This window comes from Rana temporaria, chromosome 1, assembly GCF_905171775.1.
Source record: "Rana temporaria chromosome 1, aRanTem1.1, whole genome shotgun sequence".
In the NCBI taxonomy this organism is placed as follows: Eukaryota; Metazoa; Chordata; class Amphibia; order Anura; family Ranidae; genus Rana; species Rana temporaria.
Window position 1 is genome coordinate 608,728,589 of NC_053489.1, and position 23,651 is coordinate 608,752,239.

Consider the following 23,651-nt stretch of genomic DNA (forward strand, 5'->3'; position numbering starts at 1 on the left):
ATTTATTTATTCCATATGTTAAGCACTATATTTGATTGGTACACATCATTATACTGTACACATGATGAAGCACGTGTGATGTGAGTGTGACTGTTTAATATAGTACCGTCCGTAACTGCTGCAGTCCTTCCTGGCTGTGGTTTCCAGAGACTAGAGTCTCCTCTGAGTCCTCTCTGTCAGACTACTAGACAGTTCTTCTTCTCCCCCTCACCTCACAAGTGACGACGGTGACGTCACCAACACGCTCGCGCTCGGGGAGATGATGCTGCGCTCAGCGCAGAGGAGGGTAGGCGGAGCTTAAGGCGGAGCAAGTCATTCTGCAAGTTAGCAGAATGACGGTCTGGGCGAAACCATTTAAAGAAAAAGCATGGGGGAGCCCGCGGCCCGTGCCTGACACTCTCCTACATGCCAGCCAGCATAACAGACAGTTATAACAGACTTGTTAACGAATTGCCGTGCCGCTGCCAACACAGGGCATATAGTGCAGAATGAGGCCGCAGAACGGATGGGAATTATTTTTTGAGAGTGTTTTTTTTTTTGCCGCCCCCCCAGGTTCGCCCTGTTAGGACACTGGTGTCCTGGGGCTGATCGTAACCCCCTGCCATAACAATGGCTCCTCCCCCATTCTGACTCCCGGCCGCCTCTGGCCAATCACCGGCCGTTTAGTGCGGGCGTCAGTCGCTCCCTCCCCCTGGCCAAGCCAAGTACGCCCCATCATGTTGTAGCGCAAGTGTCACGCTACAGGCCGCCGCGCCGGGGGCTAAATTAATAAGGGGGCCGCGGAAGCCGATTAAATAAAAGGGGGGATCGAACCGGCCCACAACCCGACCAGCCCACCGGGATACTTCCCGGTTCTCCCGATTGGCCAATCCGGGCCTGCAAGCGGGTCTAAAGACTTATTAGTTAAATTATTTGAGTTAAACTCAATATAGTGTTTATACGGTTCTTTGGGACTGTGTTGTCGAGGAATAGAAGGGAGTGGTCTGACACGAGACTGGTCATTCATCTGCCGTTTCTTTTTTAAAATGTATTATTGCCGACAAATTCTGCAATGTTTTTTTACTTTTTTAGCAGGGAAAACCGATGACATCTGATGACTCATCCATTATTAAGGACAGAGGGGCGGCTTCCTGGATCCTCTGAGCTCTTCCACTTTTAGCACCTTTTAGTATCTTCCTCAAGCGCCACCCCCGCTTCCCTGCTGGGTCCCTGGCTTGGCACTCACAGATACACTTCAAGCGTCACCCCTGCTGACCTGCTAGCTCCCTGGCTTGGCACCCACTGATGCTCCACAAGAGTCACCTGTGCTGTCCCGCTGGGTCCCTGGCTTGGCACTCACTGAAGCTTTCTCACTTCTTCACCATCCCCGGCTGGTGAAAAGACTGCTCAGGTACTGACTTCAGATTATTCACAGTGGTCTCCGGTAACAAGGTGTATGGTCCCTAAGTGGCGACAGCTTCTCCTCTACCTCCGACCACAACAGGTTCTCTGGCCAGCAGAACCATTACTTCTGGTTGGACTGCAAGCCCGCAGTCCCAACCCTACACTGCTCTCCTGCTTTTGGATAGGCCCCCCCCCCCAGACAGCCTAGCAGCCAGATGTCCCCAGGATAGGCCTTAGGTTTCCGGCCTATGCTAGGGCATCACAACACACGTCCACCCACACAGCTGTCCAGGTGGCAAAGAACCCCGATCACCTGACTCCACCCAAATAAATAGGTTCTCCCAGCAGGCCAAGTGACCCTAAAAAATCCCTGCCCATTGGCTGAGACATCCCTTCTACCTCCGACCACAGCTGGTTTCCCGTCCGGCTGCACCACTACTTCTGGTTAGACTACAAGCCAGTAGTCCCAACCCTATGCTGCTTCTCCTGCTCCTGGATAGGGCTCACGCAGCCTAGCTGCTAGATGTCCCCGGGATAGGCCTCAGGCTTCCGGCAGCATTACACACGTCCACCCACAGAGCCGTCCAGGTGGCACAGAACCCCGATCACCTGACTCCACCCAAATAAATAGGCTCTCCTGGCAGGCCAAGGGACCAAAAAAAAAATCCCTGCCCATTGGCTGACACCCCCCTCCATTCATGGTTGAGCTCGCAAATCCCCTGTCTTATCTAATGCCACTAGAATAGTGCCACCTAGTGACAGAAGAAAACGGGTGCAACAAGTCCAGATTTAGAAGGGAATCAATTGAACCCCTAACAATTGGCCAAGGAAAATATCGCCTGGCGACTAAATTTGATAGCAAACCTGTCTAAACATCAGGGTGCTACATATATTTTTGAAAGCATTCTTACTTTACAGCTTTTCTTCACACCTGCCTAAAACGTTTGCGCAGTACTGTTCCTCATAACAAGGTTTATTAAAAGTAGGTACTGTAGACTAAAATATTGAACATATGGCTTTTGTTGTGCATTTGGATAGGAAATGTATATCAGGCGCTAACATTTTTAAGGATATTTAAGTATAATTGATCATTATGTGAAAAAAAAAATCTGAACTTTGCTGCAATAGCCGCATTCTTACAGCACTGGAACAGGGAACATCTCAGATGTCCAAGATGCAACTCAGCCTTTCCTGCAGACAGCTTGCCATACCAAGTCTCTATTACTGTCTATGTCACAGCCCCTCTTTGGAACTCCTGAGTCCTTATATTTATCTGGCTGCCAGACAATAATGCATTTTCTTCATCTTTCTTAAAAAGACACTTAATAGTCTCTCTTACTTTTTTCAAAATGCAGATTGAGATAGAAAATGCTTATGGTTAATGGATACACACTGGTAACAACATTGTAAAATATGCATGCATGCATGCATAGGTGCTGAGTCAGCCTAAAGCAGATTTATAATTATTATTATTATTATGCAGGATTTATATAGCGCCAACGGTTTACTCAGCGATTTACAACATGAGGGCAGACAGAACCGTTACAATACAATTCAATACAGGAGAGAAATCAGAGAGCCCTGCTCGTTAGAGCTTACAATTTAGGAGGGAGGGTCAAGTGATACAAAAGGTAATAACTGTGGGGGATGATCTGATGGAGGAAATAAAAGTACAGTTGTTAGGTAGGGGCAGAATAGGCTTCTCTGAAGAGAAGAGTTTTCAGGGATCGTCTAAAAGCAAACAGAGTAGGAGACAGTCAGACAGATTGGGGTAGAGAGTTCCATAGGATGAGAGAGGCTCTGGAAAAGTCCTGGAGGTGAGCATGGGAGGAGGTGACAAGCTAATTTCATGAGGAGGGAGTTGCATTATTCAGGATGGGAGATAACCAAGGAGAGATTTAGGAGATTTGTGCTGTCATTGATTAGGAAGGGGCGTATTTTGGAGATGTTGCACTGGGTGAGGTGGCAAGATTTGGACAGTGATTTGACGTAGGACCGAAAGGATAGTTCAGATAGGATAAGGATAGGAAAGGATAAAGATAATATGCTGTAGCTGTACCATAGGTGTGCGCAGCCTATTGCATTAGGGTCGCCTGGAACACACCTGGCACACCCCCTGCTCACGCCTATGTGCTGTACATCACATATTTGTGCCCACCCCTGAGTATCATTCTACAACTTAAGCTGGCCATACAAATAAAAGTTTCTCTTGTTCAGCCTATCAAGCTGAATGAGAAAAAAAATCATAGATTTCCCCACCCACGCTAAACAATGTGGCTGGCCAAATTTCCCACTGCCAGTGCTCTAACAATATGGTTCCTCTATCGGATAGGGTCTGGCCTGGACTGCGCAGGCGCAGTGCCTGCGCAGTCGGAGGCCAAGGAAATCTCCGCGCCTGAACAGCTGTTCGTCAGCTGTAGACGATGAACATGGCGCTCGCTCCCGATGCTTGGGGCTGGTTATACACGCCGCTCTCCGCTCGCCTTATACAGCAAGGGGCGGATGCTTTTCCTAAAGGAATGGGCAGTGCTTTATGATGGGCAGTGCTTTTATCAAAGGGGTGGATGCTTTTCTCAAATGCTTGTACGGTTATACATTCAACACAAAACACTGCTCAATATGACATCCGCCCCTTTGAGAAAAGCACTGCCTATCATAAAGCAGTGGCCATCATGCGGTCTCTTATAACCATATCCGCCCCATTGAATAAAGTATCCGCCCCTTGCTGCCTCTTGCTATATAGAGTGAGCTGAGAGCGGCGTGTATAACCAGCCCTGAGGCTGACTTTTTACCACCTTGCTTTTTTGTATTTCTCGATTGAAGTTTACCAAGCTGGATGGTGGTGGCAGGGCCACCCATGGCTAGAACTCGAGCCATAGAAATATAGAAGAGTGACAGCAGAAAAAAAAATTAAGTGGTCCATCAAGCTGTGTGTCACCCGCTTTAGATCAAGTTGCATTGCTGATACACCAGAAAACGCCCAAAAAATCCCGAATGGACCTTGTTCTTCATTATTACAGGTGGTAGAATTAGGCCCAAATTGTATGGGAGATTAGCAGCTCCCAAATCACATCACGAATATTGCTAGCAGTTTCTAAAAACTGCACGTATTCACATCTTTGCTCATCCCTAGACAGTTGTGATTGGCTACAGTCATCCTCAACTGATCACGACTCTTGCTCAGAATTTGTACCAGAGCCTGTGGCTTGCAGCTACGCCTCTGCCTATGTCTCCCCATCCATCACTTTGTTACTGCATTATTTTTTATGCCAGCAAAGGAGAATCTGAACCTCACCCTTAATTTTACATGTGCCAGGCTGGAAATATTCCTGCGTCTGGCTCAGAACTGGCTCTGTCTGCGAGGAGAAATGCATACTGAAAAGAATTCCCGGCATCTCCCTGTCAGCTTTTAGTCCAATAAGAAAGACAGTCACTGAGCAGCACATGCTGCAGCCTCCCTAGTCTGGCTCCTTTCTGAAGGATCAGGACATCTGCAGTTACAAGAAAGGCGTGCAGGGGCCTGGACTGCCTCTCCTGTGCAGCCACTGCCTTACCCTACACAAAAAATTGCACAAGGTGGACAACATTGCACCCACTTGCTGAATCTCCTTCACCCAACAGCATGGCCACAGGCAAAAACCATCAGCATGGCAAGTATAATGGATCAAAAGCAAGCCCTTTATTAACTCAAGAATACACAGAGGAACTGCATGTTAAGATGTGCAAGAAGATTGCTCAGCTAACTAAGGTAGGAAATAGCCTGACTTAGTGCAGTGTGATTGATGTCAAATATAAGATGCTGGCTTTATAATATATCATTACAGGGACATCTATGGGAATCAGGTTAGATTGCATTTGCAGCACTGTGGTTAGCTCATCCTTTATAAATACACCATTGCTTCATATTAATATAAATGCTATTATGTATAGATCACAGGTAGGGCTTTTTTTTTAGAACAGTGTGCTGTTACCGCCCGTCATTTGTCACCAGAAGAACTTACAATCTGACGTCTCTACCAGAATCATAAACAAACACTCAAATTACCCAATAAGCAACTGAGCTGTATGGCTTTTGACTACTCTGCATTTAGTGATCTCTCAAAAAGGGATTGCACTTAACGAAATGACAAGACGTCATAGGATTTAATTTTTTTGTAATATTTTATGTATTTATTTTATTTATACAAAAGATACATCACTTGTTTATAATTCTTAAGATTTTATCTTATTTATTTAGGTTTTTATTTTATTTATAAGAAGATGTTATTATATTTAGTTATTTATATTCTATGTATGTATGTATTTATTTATTTATTTATTTATTTTATACATAAGTTACTTATTTAAGTCACTTACATAGGGCAATATCATTTTGTACAGACTGAACAAAACTGTTTTTTTGCTTATGATTTATTTAAATAATTATGGTTACTATGAATCCCGAATAAATATTAAAGAAGATGTGAATGTGGAATTTTATATGTGTGTCTGTAAAAATTACAGCTACCAATTCTTTCTTTATTTTTTCTTTATTTTTTAACTTAAAATATTACGTATGAACAATAAATTATAATTGGTTACAACATATTTCTGCACTTTGCATTGTGCTCTTCCCAAAAAGCCAGTGTGTGTTGCTTATATGTTAAGCTTGTCCCATACTGTGATATGTTAGCTGGCTTCTAGCTGTAGCAGGTCATTCACATGTTAGTGTTTATTAGCAGAGGTCCCATGTAAATAATTAATACTTAGAAGAATTTTTTTAATTTTTTTTAGAAAATACATTGTGACATATGTGTAACACAAAAATAACAATATCACTAGTGAATTTTAAATCGTTTAGAATGGTGCAGAGGCATTGCAGTAGAATTATAAGGTAAAAAAAAAGATGTGTAAAATATAATATTTTCTTCTGCAAAAAAAAGATGAATAGATTAAAAAGAGAGAAAAATAATATGCAAGCTTTTTCCAGAAAACTACATGGGAAGTAGTGAATACTGCATGTGTGGTAGTAAATGTTAGACCGGCTTGCGCATTGGTGTGATAAATATTTACATCAGACACTAACAACCTGCCAGCTATCAACTAGGGATGTATGCTTGGACTTGTAGTTCCTAACAACTGTTCTGCTGCAGTATGTGTAGCTTTGATTTACACAAGCTAGTTCCTTTTGTATGAGAATAATTTCAAATTTTCAGTCTTATACTAATAACATGTTTTACGGAGTAGTGGACTACTCAACAATGGCAAATGTGAAGAAATATAAGATAGGGAAACATATAGCTGTTATTACCACAAATCTTGCTTTCTGCTTGGCTCTGCATCTGTGCCTCCAAGTATACATATTTAAACCCAGATCCTGAACACTGACCAGCAGTTCTCAGAGAAAAGGGCGCCACAGAACAGAATCTTGTGACAAGAAGCTGCAGTCCCAACCTGCATTGCAAGGTATATAAATACTAAGCAGACTGTCTGGCTTTTAACAGAACTGTTGAATTTTCTGAATAACCTTAGAAGATCATTAATGGCCTGTTTAACCTTGCAGTTTGGGGTGTTAAAAACACGCAGTTGAGCATTTTTTCACCCCCAACTACCCTCCCTTAAGCTGCAAGGGCAGCGGTGGGGGATGTTCACACTCGTGGTCATGATGCTTTGTTTCTTCAGCCAGCTGTGTAATCCAAGCATCCCTGCCAGAGAGCATAATCAGATCCTTGACTTGCAGAATCACAGAGTGTTCAATAGTATCCTCCTACCTTGCAGAATGGACAATAAAGGTACTAACTCCATCTTTATTTTGCTTTTTGTCCTGTTAGTATGTTCCCTATGAGCACATGAACACGGAAGGAAAGTCTGTTTAGTACTCCCTTTCTCAATATGAATGCTGCTGTACATAGGATTCAGACACTTATACTAGTTGCATTTAAAGCTAGACTTCAGGGAGATATAAATTGAACAAATGTATGCTGCTTTGTAATCATTAGTACAACCATAAATGGATTTTCTTTCTGGTGAGGCAGAGGTGTAGCTTAAAGCTTGTGGGTCCCGATGCAAAAGTTGACCTGGGCCCCCACACTACCACCACCCTCCACTGTGCATGCAGATACACTCACAGCACGGAAAGATACTTAAAGTTGCTTAAGAGGTTTGAGTTCCTCCTTACATCAGAGGACAGAGATCACCGCTGGAAAATCAGAGGACTGGGATCAACTTAGATCTGGGATGCAAAGCCATGTGACACAAAATCTGAAGCCTGCAAGGGATTTGTTTTAGCAATTTCTGAAGGTTTCTCTGTCAGTATTGGCAGGTGTTGGGGGAAGGTCATCTCCTGGATGTGTGTGTCTTTTCCCCAGTTGTCAGGGAAGTGGTGTGAGCGGACATCCCCGGGTGGGGGTACAGAGAATCCCAGCTGGTGACTAGGAGACACTGAGCGGTGTCTTACCTTACTGGTGACAGCAGTCCCATCGTGGCTACATACAGGATGGCACTCTCATCCTCTTAACTCACTGAGCTTGTTTACCATTCCATGTTGCTAAGACACAGCACAGACACTTTCCCATGCTGGGCTGTTATCACCCAGTGCACCTCTCTGTTCAGGAAATGGTTCACAGCTTCCCCCCAGAAAATGAGAACAGAGAGATGTGGACTGTGGAAGGCAAAGTGGAAGCCCAGTACTGAAGCATGGCTGTGTGGCCCTAGGGCAGTTCGGAGCTGAATTTTGTAGGGGATATGATAATAATATCACATGGGGGGCTGCAAGGACCCTCTGGAGCTAGGGGCGGGGTTGCAATTGTGACTCCTGCAACCCCTTATGCTACGCCCTTGCCTACAGCTTATACGGCTGCCTACAAGAGAATTGGACAAAAAAACAACAACTGTAGGCCAGTCCAGGATAACCCCTCTTGCTACCAGCATGCATCAATTTTTTGTTGGTGTCCTAGGAGAATGGAAGTAATTTTTATAATTCTGCTGTGTAAAAGGCAGCAGTACCTTATTTTTTGCTAGCACCCTTGTTTTCTCCAATCAAAACTCCTCTACATATCACTGCTGGAGTTTTTCATTTACTATAGCTTTTTGACGTGGTCATCTCCTGCCTGGCTTTTGAAGAACCGCATCAAGACCCTACTTTACTTGAAGTTACAGGTATAGTCTTGAAGAAGTTCCCTAAAAGGCGCTTTTCAGATGCTGGTACAAGGGGACTCAGAGCATGCCTTGTCTTTTAAGACTTACAAAGTGAGTGGCCTATTAGGAGTTACCTCAACAACTAAGTAGCTAAGTTAGATATCTAGATTTGTGGTTTTGCCACAGACTGGGTTAATGCTGCAGCACTTAGCGCTGAAGCCATCCACTGGATAGAGTGTTGCACACACTCCTTGCTCTCCTTCCTGCCATGCAGTGATGAGGATGCATCTCCCTGTGACTGCTCTTCCAGTGCATCATCAGTTCCCTTGCTCTGGAGCCCTTGCACTATCAGTTCATGACACTGCCTTTCATCACTTTTTTTAATCACAAAAGGAGGCTGGCCCCAGTACTAGACATGCTGTGTTCTCTTGGTATCCTGATGTGAAAAATGTGAAAATCATTCTGTTGCCATGGGACAAGTTTATTTGATAATTGGGTAGACTGATTTGTCTGTGTCTCCAGGGGACCAGGTTGTCCTTGGTCTTTTGGCACAGAAATCTGGCTTGGAAGTCCTTCTTTTTCATCCTTTGGAGGATTTTCATGATGGATGCCAGCCTGTCAGGCTGGGCAGGAGTCCTGGGTATGTGTCTGTGCAGGGGAATTAATTGTTGGAGGAGTCTCATTACCCAATCAACATCCTGGAACTTCGCGCAATTTGGCTTTCTTTACAGCTTTGAACCATCCTGCTGGAGAGTCACACCTTCTGCATTCAACCAAACAACCCCAAGGTAGTGGCATACATCAATTATCATGGAGGAACCAGAAGTCTTGCTATGGAAAACAATTGTAGATCAGACCCTGTTCTTGGCAGAACTTCATGTTTTAGTCTTGTTAGCAATGTCCAGACACTGACAATTGTCAGGCAGACTTCTTTAGCCAGCAGGCTCTGGACCCAGGGGTGTGGTCCCCACACCCAGACGTGTTCCATGACCTGTGTTAGAATAGGGGATGCCAGATGTGGACCTGCTGGTCTCCAGGTTTAACAACTTTTTTAACTGGATACATTTGTCTCCGGGTACAGGGATCCTCAAGTAGAAGCATTGGATGTTCTGATGGCTGAGAGGAATCAGTACACCCTGATCTATGTCTTTGCTCCCCAGAAACTTCACCGGATCGAGATGTAAGACTATTGTGGTGATCCTCATTGCTCCAGACTGACTCAGATGTGGTACACCAACCTGGAAAGACTCCCTTAGACACTCTGTGGGCTTTACCAAATCATTAAGATCTTGTGTTCTAAGGTCCCGCTTACCATCCTGCTTTATTGTCATGGCTGTTGAAGCCCCGACTCTAATGAACAAGTACATCCCTTACTCTGCAATTCCTATGATGCTGAAAGCTAAGAAGTCTACATCTCGCAGGGTCTATCATTGGAGGTTAGAAGACATACTTTACTTAGTGCGAGTCTCTGGGCTTCCACCCCTGGAATTTCTCGGTGGGATGAATTTTCTTCTTCCTGCTTTTGTCTTGAGTCTACACCAGTGTCATGGTACACTCTACTAGATTTGTGAGTACTTTTAGTATTTTTCGGGATCAAGCAACTCTTTACCATATTTGCAAGGCTAGGTCTTCCATTCACACATTCTCCAGGTGAGGTGAACATTGCAGCCACATCTGTTGGCTGCTTTAGGCATACGGTCCTCCACGTGGCTGTCTGAGCTGCAAGCAGTCCCCAGTTCCCTATTGTTATCTTGAGACTGTTAACATTGGTCTGTTATGCTGTCTACTCCTTGGTTGGGGTGCTTTTTGACATCCTGAAGGTAAAAGACTTCCTGTGTCCTTCACTGGACAAGAATGAAAAAAATTCCCTCACTTCCTATCCCATAGCCACAACAGGAAGTAGAAGGAAATCCTTCCGAAATTAGGGCGATCCATTAACATGACTAGAACTAGGGTGCCTATTGTAAGATTTCCCTTCTTTTCCTGTTTTGGTGACAACTCAAAATTTGGGATTTTCCTTCACTTTTAGTGATGACAACACACAGGACGAATAGAGAGGGTAGATCTTCCTAACAGGGACATAGAAAGCAATAAATCCTGGCAAGTGTTCCGATCTTTGTCTTCCACTCTATCTAATTAAATCAAAGGTTTTGCCTTCAGTTATGCCTTAATGTCCTCCATTATATTTTGCAGGTAATTACTTGACTACACACTAAAGCTGACCATATATTAGTAGAATTGTTAACAAACATTCATACAAAAATTTGTAGAAATTCTCATAACATTTATCGAATTGACGAATGTTATTCGAAAAAACGTTTCCATCCCACTCCTTCAAATTTTCTAATCACTGCAGCTGGAAACGAGCATCGATTTGACCCCACTAATAATTAGAAAATTAAATGAACATTCTTAAAACAAACAATTTAAAATTAAATTCTACTAGTGTACAGGTATGTCCATCCTAATCTGCACCCATGTACAGTTTGTTTAGTGTACATACAACCTGGTGTCTTCTTGTGCTGCATTCAGCCCTCTGACTCTGATATTTTTGTGCAGCCTCAGCCGCTTTTAGGATTTTAATTTAATGAGTCCTTAGCTGTCCTCCAGTTGATAAGGGATACACTTCAGAAAATACATTTTGAAGCTAAATACTTCAGAAAATGCCCTTGTCTGTGATAAAATGTAAATTGTAGTTGTAACTATAAAGTTAATTACCAAAGTGTTATAATTTCTTTTCTGGGATTAATTAGGAATGACCTCAGTGAACATAATAATTTCCTTTGAGGATATATTCCACTCAGTTCTGGCCTCTATTTCATTTGAGGTTGACCTTCCTGCTGTAAAGTCACAATATTGAGGTGGCGTCCCTTAGTACATGAGGTAGCTCCAAATTTTAAGTGTTACTAAACCCAGAACCTTGCATTCACTATATCTGGTCTTCCACAGTACACAGAATATGGTAATGCAATTATTTTAGTAAATATAAACTGCAAAATACCTTTTCTCATCAGCAGTATATAGCAGTCTTGTAACTTCTATCAGTGTCTGGTTACAGCTTGTAGGAGGAGTTTTAATTCTACTCTGATTTTTCTATGAGGCTGCAGGACCCCTGACTCTCTGTCTGAACAGTGCTGATTACATGCATTCTTCCAAGAAAAAAAAAAACCCTCTAGCAATACACACCAAACTGATCATGTGCAGAGTGCCCCCAATGCTCTGTTCTATCAGGAGATGGGTTGGGGACAGTGGAAGAAGGGGGAGGGGGGGTCAGAGAAGACAGACCCAAACAGCCTTTTTACATGATGCAGAGGATTAACCCCTTAGGTTCCACCATGAGTATAACAAGCATGCTTTACTACATATACAGACTGATTTTACTGTTGTGGGTTTAGTAACACTTTAACTTGTGTTTTGCCCATGCAGAACAAATCAACGGGTACATTTTAAAGCGGAACTAAACTCTCTCATTCATCATTAACTATTGTAAATCCTTAATTTTTAGGGCTGCGGAAATTAACGATTAATTGGTCGATTAATCGTTAATTTCTTTGATCGATTAAAAAAAATTTGATCGAGGAAGATCCGCGGAGTGAGCTCCGCGGTCTCGCCCATAGGAAAGGCCGCGGCTTCGGCCTAGCTCCGGAGCCGCAGCCATCTTGGTCCACCCGGCGGCAGCTGAGTAGCGGCGCGCTGACGTCATCATCACTCGCCTGCCTGCTTGTATCATCTTCCCTTGCGCACCGCACGTGTCCATCAGCTACTCTGCGGACAGGTCTGCCTGCCTGATGTATAGTCAGGTAAGTAACATTATGGGGGCAGATGTATATATTCCTGGAGTATGAGGGCAGATGCTTCATTTATACTTATGAGCCGGTGTATGTGTATTCTTGCAGTATGGGGACAGATGTGGATATTAAAACATGGGGACAGATGTGGATATTAAAACATGGGGACAGATGTGGATATTAAAGCATGGGGGCAGATGTGTATATTACAGCATGGGGGCAGATGCTGTAATATACACATCTTCCCCCATGCTTTAATATACACATCTGCCCCCATACTGCAAGAATATACACATCTGCCCCCATACTGCAAGAATATACACATCTGCCCCCATGCTGTAATGTACACATGGGGGCAGATGTGTATATTCTTGCAGTATGGGAGGCAGATGTGTATATTACAGCATGGGGGCAGATGTGTATATTACAGCATGGGGGCAGATGTGTATATTCTTGCAGTATGGGGGCAGATGTGTATATTCTTGCAGCATGGGGGCAGATGTGTATATTACAGCATGGGGGCAGATGTGTATATTACAGCATGGGGGCAGATGTGTATATTACAGCATGGGGGCAGATGTGTATATTACAGCATGGGGGCAGATGTGTATATTACAGCATGGGGGCAGATGTGTATATTACAGTATGGGGGGGGCAGATGTGTATATTACAGCATGGGGGCAGATGTGTATATTACAGTATGGGGGGGGCAGATGTGTATATTCTTGCAGTATGGGGGGGAGATGTGGATATTACGGTATGGGGGGGGAAGATGTGGATATTACGGTATGGGGGCAGATGTGGATATTACGGTATGGGGGGGAAGTCATGGATTGTGGAAACCAACTAGTGTCGGGTGATTGTATATAGTGTATACCACATTTACCACTGACTAATGCAGAGTTGCAATGCAAGGAGATCAGCTAAAAGTAGTTGTATCTGTATGTGCGTTAATTAATCGAAATTAGTCGATTAATCGATTAAAAAAAAAACGATTAATCGAACACAAACATTTTAATCAGTAACAGCCCTATTAATTTTGTTTTACATTTCTTCAGTTGTTTTCTGCTCTAAGGCAAAATTATGTCATACACCCCAGGAGTCTTCATGGGCACTTATTTGTATAATCTGGAGAAGGGGGAGGAGGTGCTTTCTCAGCTAACCACACCACCCTGTCTACATGCCTAAGCTATTGGCAGATGGATTTCAGGAAGTAAAGGCTACATGAACCATCTGCCTTTGCTCAGGATGGCCACAGTTGGAAATGCAAGGGGGATTTTTTTTTAGAGTGTTTTCTCTACAAAATAAAGCAAGGAGAAATGGATGGATGAGTGAGTTTGCTTTGAATATTACAAATAATGAATAAGGGTTTTCAATTTGTGATGCTCTGGTACATGTGCTTTAATGCAGTCTTTGCCAGCAGCATACTTGCCTTCCTTGTTTTTCTACACCAATCTGTTCAATCACAAGCACTAAAGCTAAGTCCTGCGTAAGCTTCAACTTGCTGTAGGTGTAATTTACACAGAGCTATCAACACCCATGTGGCGGCACTGATTGGCCCAACTGGTGCTTTTAGAGGGGCTGTAAAGGAGAATTTTTTTTTCCTAAATAACTTCCTTTACCTTAGTGCAGTCCTTCTTCACTTACCTCATCCTTCCATTTTGCTTTTAAATGTCCTTATTTCTTCTGAGAAATGCTCACTTCTTGTTCTTCTGTCTGTAACTCCACACAGTAATGCAAGGCTTTCTCCCTGGTGTGGAGAAAGCTTCTTGAGGGGGGAGGGGGCAAGCAGGAGTGTCAGAACGTTTTAAAAAAATTCCAAGATTTTGAGTTGTTACCATCTTCCAATTAGGGCAGCTGCCTATGATTACAGAGAGAGAGAGAGATTTATTCTCACTTCTCTTTTTTCAAAAACGTCATTTAAAATGATCGTGTGTGGGCTTCACGTCATTTTTCAGGTTCTGAAAAACGACAAAAAAAATTCGAACATGCTGCATTTTTTTAACGTCGTTTTAAACGATCGTTTTTCGGGTTGTAAAAAATTATCGTGTATGGGGTAAAACGATGAAAAAAACCTGTGCATGCTCAGAAGCAAGTTATGAGACGGGAGCGCTCGTTCTGGTAAAACTACCGTTCATAATGGAGTAAGCACATTCATCACGCTGTAACAGACAAAAAAGCGCAAATCGTCTTTTACTAACACGGAATCAGCTAAAACAGCCCAAATGCGAATGGAACTTCCATGTAAAGTGCCATCATACGCGTTGTACGTCACCGCGCTTTGCTAGATCATTTTTTTAAAACGATGGTGTGTAGGCAACATCGTTTTAATGATGAAGTTGGGAAAACTTAGTTTTTTAGACATGCTGAAAAACAACTTTTTTTTTTGCATGCTGAAAAATTATCGTGTGATTAGAATGGCCCAGTCAAAGTCCAGACCTAAATCCAATTGAGAGTCTGTGGCAAGACTTGAAAATTGCTGCTTGCAGACACTCTCCATCCAATCTGATAGAGCTTGAGCTATTTTGCAAAGAAGAATGGGCAAAAATGTCACTCTCTACATGTGCAAAGCTGGTAGAGACATCCCCAAAAAAACTTGCAGCTGTAATTGCAGCAGAAGGGGGTTCTACAAGATGGGCTGAACGCAAATACGCGCAATACTTTTCAGATATTTATTTGTAATAAAAATCGAAAACCATTTATCATTTTTCTCCCACTTCACAATTATGTGCCACTGTGTGTTGGTCTATTACATAAAATCCCACTGAAATACATTTACGTTTTTGGTTATAAAATTACAAAATGAGAAAAATTTCAAGGGGTATGAATACTTTTTCAATGCACTGTAATCTTAGATGTAAGCTGGTTGAATCCTTTAAATTTGGGCTCCAGTTTGATGATTTTTATGTTGTGTTTTTTCTAGTTTTGGTTAGAGTAAAGAAGTTAGAACCTTTGTACAATTTTTATTGCGGTCTCTGACTCAATGAGGGAAATTTCTCTTCTCTAGAAGATTAAAATACTGGACAGAAAATGAGTAAAAGTCTTCCCAAAAGTGAGTGCAAATCCCACCTTTGAAAGTTGTCACCAAAACCTCTCAATTGGTACTTGTGTTCCAGTGACATGTTCAACCCAATATTTTGGCCAGAGTTCTACTTTAAGACGTCTTTCTAAAAGATAATGATCCAGACATTTGGCTGACTAGAATGTTTTATTTGGATAATACCAAGTAGAGAAAGAATCTTATCAATGTAATTAGATTCTCTGCAGCAATCCAGGCTGGTTGTAATTCAGAGATAGCACATAGTCACCCCTGTGATCTTCACTTTCCAGCCAAGTTTATGATGTCTCCCTGTGTGATATTTCTAGAGCATTGTGATGGAAGAATAGTAACTGTCATTGTATTGAATTTGATTGCATAAGTGTTGTTTTGACAGATCTATAAATGTATCGCTGAAGCATGAGTTGTACAGCATGACACACAGCTGAAAAATGAGTAATTACCCCATTAATTCGCCTTAGTGGACACAGTAACTTGAAGGGGGTTTTCATATGGAAATATAAATCCAAAAGATACTTAAGATTTCTCAGCAGGGAGATGAAGGAGACCCTAACTTTGCATCTCAAACACGTGCAAATTGAGCATTAACTGAAATCTGGTTTTGACTTGTAAAAATAGAAAACCGATGTGTAATGCATAGCTCCCAACTGTCCCTGATTTTGAGGGACTGTCTCCGATTTGGAAAGTCAGTATAAAGGAATAGTAGTGGATAAAAAAAGCACTTATGGGTTTAACAAATCTTTTTTTGTATAATTCTCCTTTATCCCCTTAACGCCCGCCGCGTGACTATTTACGTCCGCACAATGGCACGGACAGGCAGAAGGACGTATATATACGTTCTTGCCTTCTAGCGGGTGGGGCGGATTCCCTCGGGGAGCGATCCGGGACGAGGGCGCGGCTATTCGTTTATAGCCGCTCCGTCGCGATCGCTCCCCGTAGCTGAAGAACGGGGAGAGCCGTGTGTAAACACGGCTTCCCCGTGCTTCACTGTGGCGGCGCATCGATCGTGTCATCCCCTTTATAGGGGAGACACAATTGATAACGTCAGACCTACAGCCACACCCCCCTACTGTTGTAAACACACACTAGGTGAAGCCTAACACGTTCAGCGCCCCCTGTGGTTAACTCCCAAACTGCAACTGTCATTTTCACAATAAAGAATGCAATTTAAATGCATTTTTTGCTGTGAAAATGACAATGGTCCCAAAAATGTGTCAAAATTGTCCGAAGTGTCCGCCATAATGTCGCAGTCACGAAAAAAATCGCTGATCGCCGCCATTAGTAGTAAAAAAAAAAAAATATCCCCTATTTTGTAAACGCTATAAATTTTGCGCAAACCAATCGATAAATGCTTATTGCGATTTTTTTTACCAAAAATAGGTAGAAGAATACGTATCGGCCTAAACTGAGGGAAAAAAAATGTTATATATGTTTTTGGGGGATATTTATTACAGCAAAAAGTAGAAAATATTGCATTTTTTTCAAAATTGTCTCTCTATTTTTGTTTATAGCACAAAAAATAAAAACCGCAGAGGTGATCAAATACCACTAAAAGAAAGCTCTATTTGTGGGGAAAAAAGGACGTCAATTTTGTTTGGGAGCCACGTCGCACGAGCGCGCAATTGTCTGTTAAAGCGACGCAGTGCCGAATTGTAAAAACGCCTTTGGGCATTTAGCAGCATATTGGTCCGGGGCTTAAGTGGTTAAGGGACAGGGGATGTGTCCTATGCCTACATACTTTTGCTAATAGGTGTCCCTCATTCTCATCTCAAAAAGTTGGGAGGTATGGTAATGTACTATAGAGAACACAAAGTGGTTCTGCAAAATATCAAAGTATCGTGCTATGTTATATTTTCGGTTGGGTGGTGTCCCTGGCAATAGTGTAGGAAGATCCAATAGTCTGAGTTATGAATATTTAGATCTTTCTGGCCAACCACTAGGAGGGTTTTTGCCAAGGGTGTTTGCTGGGGAAGTGAATAAATATTTGGGAACAGGGCAGGACATGTGTGTAACTGTTCTCTGACCTCCCAGGTCTACTGCCTGGGATGGCCAAGTGCTTGAAGTAGGAAGACCTGAATTTGAAGCCTAAAAGCTTGCACTGCCTGGTCTGAGGATTTACCAGGGAGGAGTGAAGCTGGAACCTGGATAGTTGCATTATGCCTCGTTTCCACTGAGCGGATCGGTTCGGTACGGTACGCTATTTTGGATGTTTTCATTATGAAAGTGTGCCATAAAACCGAACCGTACTGCACCATTCTGGGTCTTGCTTCAGATGTGGTGCCATAGAAAATGGAATGGTTTGGTTAGGGCGGAGCTACAATACATTCCACTAATTGGTGGACACGCTAGGCATTTTTCTAAACCCTGTATGGCCCCTGACGGTCCGATTTGCAGTGGAAACGCTCACCAGAATAGACCGGACCATTCTAACTGTTCCAAACTGTACCGACCCGAACCGTTCCGCTCAGTGGAAACAAGGTATTAGAGAGCAATCTAGTCTACTGGAAGAGTGGTCAGAGAAGCTGTATACAAACTTGGAGCTTGCAGGGAGTCTAGTGGCTCATTCAGGGAGATAACATGGTGATTTCACAGTCATAAGAATACAGAGTGCAGGTCTGGCTTAAGGGTCCTTCTTCTGTATTGACTGTAATTTTGGAGTCTGTGTACTGTCCTTTTGAGTTTCTTGTGCCCAATCCCACTTTTCTTGGGTGTGTGAATTTCAACTGTCCACCAAGGAGGGTCCCTTATTGCCTCAAGGGGGTAAGGGAGAGCTACATATCTTAATTAGGCACAGGGTGTGGGTTAAAGTGATTATGTGAGGATAGAAATAAGGGAGCTGCCATTGCATTTTTTTAACAGGTTTCAAGGCTCTCCAAGACCCTAGCGCTGGCTAATGATTCACTGGACTGGAACAAGAATGCAGACAGTTTAGTCTAAAAAATGATTTGCTCTCCTGTTAGATGTTGAATATACAGTAATGTCTCCTGTGTCCTGTCTGTCTATAGTTCTTAACCACTTAAGCCCCGGACCAATATGCTGCTAAATGCCCAGAGGCGTTTTTACAATTCGGCACTGCGTCGCTTTAACAGACAATTGCGCGCTCGTGCGACGTGGCTCCCAAACAAAATTGGCGTCCTTTTTTCCCCACAAATAGAGCTTTATTTTGGTGGTATTTTATCACCTCTGCGGTTTTTATTTTTTGCGCTATAAACAAAAATAGAGCGACAATTTTGAAAAAAATGCAATATTTTTTACTTTTTGCTGTAATAAATATCCCCCAAAAACCTATATAAAAATGTTTTTTCCTCAGTTTAGGCCGATACGTATTCTTCTATCTATTTTTAGTAAAAAAAAATCGCAATAAGCGTTTATCGATTGGTTTGCGCAAAATTTATAGCGTTTACAAAATAGGGGATATTTTTATTGCATTTTTATTATTTTTTTTTTTTTACTACTAATGGCGGCGATCAGCGATTTTTTCCGTGACTGCGACAGTATGGCGGACACTTCGGACAATTTTGACACATTTTTGGGACCATTGTCATTTTCACAGCAAAAAATGCATTTAAATTGCATTCTTTATTGTGAAAATGACAGTTGCAGTTTGGGAGTTAACCACAGGGGGCGCTGAACGTGTTAGGCTTCACCTAGTGTGTGTTTACAACTGTAGGGGGGTGTGGCTGTAGGTCTGACGTCATCAATTGTGTCTCCCCTATAAAGGGGATGACACGATCGATGCGCCGCCACAGTGAAGCACGGGGAAGCCGTATTTACATACGGCTCTCCCCGTTCTTCAGGTACGGGGAGCGATCGCGACGGAGCGGCTATAAACGAATAGCCGCGCCGTCGTCCCGGATTGCTCCCTGAGGGAATCCGCCTGCCGCACGCAGCGGGAGGGGGGACCCAATCGGACCCCCCACCCGCTAGAAGGCAAGGACGTATATATACGCCCTTCTGCCTGTCCGTGCCATTTTGCGGACGTAAATAGTCGTGCGGCGGGCGTTAAGTGGTTAATAGATGGGGGAGTGTTTAGAAGTAAAAAAAAAAGGACTTAACATTTGACTTTAAAGTGTTACTAAACCCTCGTTTTTTTACATTAAAATAACAAACTTGTTATACTTACCTGCTCTGTGCAATAGTTTTGCACAGAGCAGCCCAGATCCTTCTCTTCTCGGGTCCCACGCCGGCGCTCCTGGCCCCTCCTCAGTACCGGGTGCCTCCACAGCAAGTAGCTTGCATTGGGAGCACCCAAGCAGACATGCTCCCGAGTCTATTCACACACAGACCCGCGGGTTGGCCCTGCCCCCTCCAACTCCTGATTGGTTCAGTCGCTGCGATTGACAGCAGTGGGAGCCAATGGCTCCAGCTGTTGTCAAAAGCCATTCAGGAGTGCAAGGTCCTGGGGAACCAAGTTTCTTGTGCATATCGCTGGATCGAGAGGGCGCTCAGGTGAGTATTAGGGGGGCTGCTGCTGCACACAGAAGGTTTTTTACCTACATGCGTAGAATGCATAAAGGTAAAAAAACTTTTGCCTTTACAACCATTTTAGACAAAAAGATGAAATCTGCATATCTGTATCTTTGGTATTTAGTTTGCTTAGACTGCGCAACATGGGAAAATAAGAAGTGCAGCCAATGGAAAAGATTATAAAGGTACCACTATGTTTATATGCTTTGCGAATGGAAAGGTTCACTTCAAAGGAAAGGAAAAATGGCCTGAGAATTGAAGGCAACATTTGTAATCGGTAGCATTATTGTATCTGTAATCAAGCTGATGTTGGGTAGCTTATAGGTCAGGTCTGACTGTTCTGTGAACAAAAGATTCTCTCCAAGGCACGAGTAAAATATGGATGCTGTCATTGCTTTCTTCTCATACTGCATATTTTATCTGCCTGGCTGCCATGCTAACAGTCCGCTTGGAGATACTAATCCAGAACAAATATGCAGATCAGGATTTTTATTTAAGTCTCTTGATGTCTATACTTTTTTCAGGTCAGTGACTCAAAGTACTAAAGTCAGAGGCCCAGATTCAAGAAGCACTTGCGCCCGCGCAACCATAGTTGCGCGGCGCAAGTGCTTACTTGCTCCGGTGTAACGAGTGCTCCTGATTCAGGAACCTCGTTACACCGACTGCAGCCTAGGATGTGACAGACATAAGCCTCCTTATGCCTTCACATCCCAGGCTGCATTCTTGCGTTGGCCGCTAGGGGGCGCGGCCTTTGTGATCGGCGTATAGTATGCAAATTGCATACTACCACCGATTCACAAAAGTTGCGCGGGCCCTGCGTACGCAAGGTACGGAGTTTCCGTACGGCGCCTTTAGCATAAGGCTACTCCTGCTAATAGCAGGCGCAGCCAATGCTAAAGTATAGCTGCGCCTCCCGCCCGTGAAATTTAAATTTCACGTCGTTTACGTAAGTGAACCGTGAATGGCGCTGGACGCCATTCACGTTCACTTAGAAGCAAATGACGTCCTTGCGACGTCATTTGCCGCAATGCACGTCGGGAAAGTTTCCCGACGGAGCATGCGCTGTTCGCTCGGCGCGGGAGCGCGCCTAATTTAAATGATTCCCGCCCCCGGCGGGATCATTTACATTAGGCAGCCTTGCGCCCGGCTGTTTAGCATATTGCCCGCGCAATTTACGGAGCAACTGCTCCGTGAATCGCGGGCAAAGCGCAATATTTGCGTGGGCGCAGAGAAAAAAATTTGCTCTTTGCCCACGCAAATATTGCGCGATTCTACCTGAATCTGGGCCAGAGTGTCAATATAACAGCCAGGCAACTAGCATTTTTTTTTAGAAAGGCAGCAATGACATATTACTTTTAGGAACGATTTACTTTTAGCTGCATATCACCACAGTCATGAATGGATTTATATAATATATAAAACACATGAGAGTATTTATGAACTTATTTATAAAAGCAAAGAAACTATTTATAGAACAGCAAAATGGGAAGTGTCAGTTATGTACTTACCAGTGATTGGTGTTTGACATGTCACATGACATTTCAACAGTTCTTGGCACAAGTTGACCCCTATAAGGCCCCTTTCACACATGCTGTCTGTTTGTCCCTTTTTCATCCATCCATCTATGGATGAAAAAAGGACATCTATATATATCAGTTTACATCCGCATCTGTCATCATCCGTTTTTTAAACTGATCAAAGCTCTATTTTTCTTCCGTTAAAAAAATTTATTGGACGAAAAATGGATGTAAACTGAAAAATGCTCAGTTTTTATCCGTTTTTACATTTGTAGTGGCTGTAAAAAAAAAAAGTCATGACAAACTGATGAGCACGGATGAAAAATGGATTTAAAACGAATGAGCACTGATGAAAAACTGATGAATACTTCATCCATTTTGACGTGACTAAACTGATGAAATGAACGATCCGCATGTGTGAAATGGGCCTAAAAAGAAGAAAAATGTGTCGCTGGAGATGCAGTCAACAGGGATCTGAAGAAAAGGCACATCCTGCCCTCCCACCCCTTGTCATAGATCATGTTATGAGGTCAGAAAGTACAGGGTCTGGAGGAGGACCAGAGGAGGCAGCTGCTGAAATCTGCTGAATGCTCAGACCAGGGGTGGGGAAGAGAAGGGTGTTCTGTGGCTGCACAGAGAGGGGTAGGATCTGTAGGAGGAGTTCTATCCTCCTCTCTGCTGCTGATAGCTGAGACAAGTTGGGGGGGTGAAGAAGGGGGATGCCACAGCTGCAGAAGAGGTGCGAGGGCCACTTGAAATGGCCTGGTTGGCTGGTTTAGATCCATAGTGCTTTTTTAAAAAAAAATTATACATCTAAGCTATGGATGTTTACATGTCATCCCTGAGCACATAAGTCATTCATGTGGCAGCGGCGCATGTGCAGATTGACTGACTTTCAATCATTCAAGCTCAGCTGCTGACTAATTCAGGACCGAAATGCATCCTAAACATTAATGTCCAATTCACACAGGAACGCGGTGCAGGAAAGGTATGCAGGTGGCATTAATTGTTAAAAGCACCCCAAATGCATTTTGCAAACGCATTGCGTTTGCAGCCACCAAATTGCATGGTACCGCAGTGCCTTGAGGTTTGGTGTGGCGTAATCTCTAAAAGTGTTGCTTGCACTACTTTTTTCACGTTCCAGTACATTTGACAGCCCTTTAAAATGACTAGGCTATCAAAATCAGAACCCATGGGACCGCATGGGAACGTGCATTTTCTAGTGTGAACCAGCCCTAAGCCCTGGTTCACATTGGTACGATTTGACATGCGATTTTAAATGTCAAATAACATGTCAAATCGGCGGCATTTGCTGGTAATGGCACCGTCCTAATCTGTGCAACGCCGCATCTGCAGCACTGCACCGATTTCAAAAAGTACTGTATTTTCTGTACTACTTTTTGCGTTTTCGGGCTGCAATTTACATTGACATCTGTGCAGAAACCTGCAAATAGTAAATAAAGGTATTCTCCAGTGTATTCCAATGGGTAAAAAGTATAAAAGGGATACAAATGAATCCTGGGTGGCTAAGATCTAACGTAAAAATGTATATAAAAGAAAAAGAAAAGGCCTTATATAATATAAAGCTAAGGGGTCATTGTCAGTATTCCAACAATACAAAGAATGCATTAAGAAATGTAAGAGTGCAATCATGGCAGCTAAAATAGATCCTGAAAGGAACATAGCGGAGGAGAGTAAAAAAAATCCCAAGACAAGAATACAGGAAAGGTTTCAAATGCATTCTTCTCCTCAGTTTCCATGAAGGAAAAAGGGGAATATAGTAACCAAGACTGTAATGTTAATGCTAATAATCACAGGAAGCACCCTCGTGGCTAACAGAAGCCAGTTACACAAATAGGTCACCAGGACAAAGACATGCTGGTAGGTATAATTGGATCTTGTCCAAATTGGCCCAGTATATATATATATATATCTGTGTGTATGACCGTGTGTCCCAAGCATGTCACGATCCTACGGGGTAAAATGACCGCACCAGCCAAGCAGACTCTGGCTGGAAAAAGCGCCCAGAGGCGATTCAGTTCGCATGAGTTGCGCTATACAAGTCATTCATTCATTCAGGACCAGATGGGTTACACCCGAGGGTCCTTAAATCGGTTGTATACCACGCTTTCACATTTTTACCTACAGATAAGCCTATAATAACGATTACCTGTAGATACAATTAATATCTCCTAAACCTGTACAGTTTAGGAGATATTCACCTTGCATGCAGGCGCTGATGTCATAGAATGCGGAAAATCAGAGCTCCTAGCCTGAAAGAGGACTCCCGCATGTATGTCTTCGTGGCTCTGGCCACTCAAA

General features: G+C 43.2%; 1 protein-coding gene across 1 annotated transcript in view; it reads left to right on the top strand.

Moving 5' to 3' along the window:
• Positions 1 to 4,580: 4,580 nt before the first annotated feature.
• The window catches only part of FAM184B (family with sequence similarity 184 member B), a 176,486-nt gene continuing 157,415 nt past the window's right edge, over positions 4,581 to 23,651 (top strand). Inside the window, exon 1 of the mRNA XM_040335203.1 lies at positions 4,581 to 5,131. Coding sequence (XP_040191137.1) covers positions 5,006 to 5,131 — 126 coding nt within the window. The 5' untranslated portion in view covers positions 4,581 to 5,005. The remainder of the gene's footprint in view (positions 5,132 to 23,651) is intronic.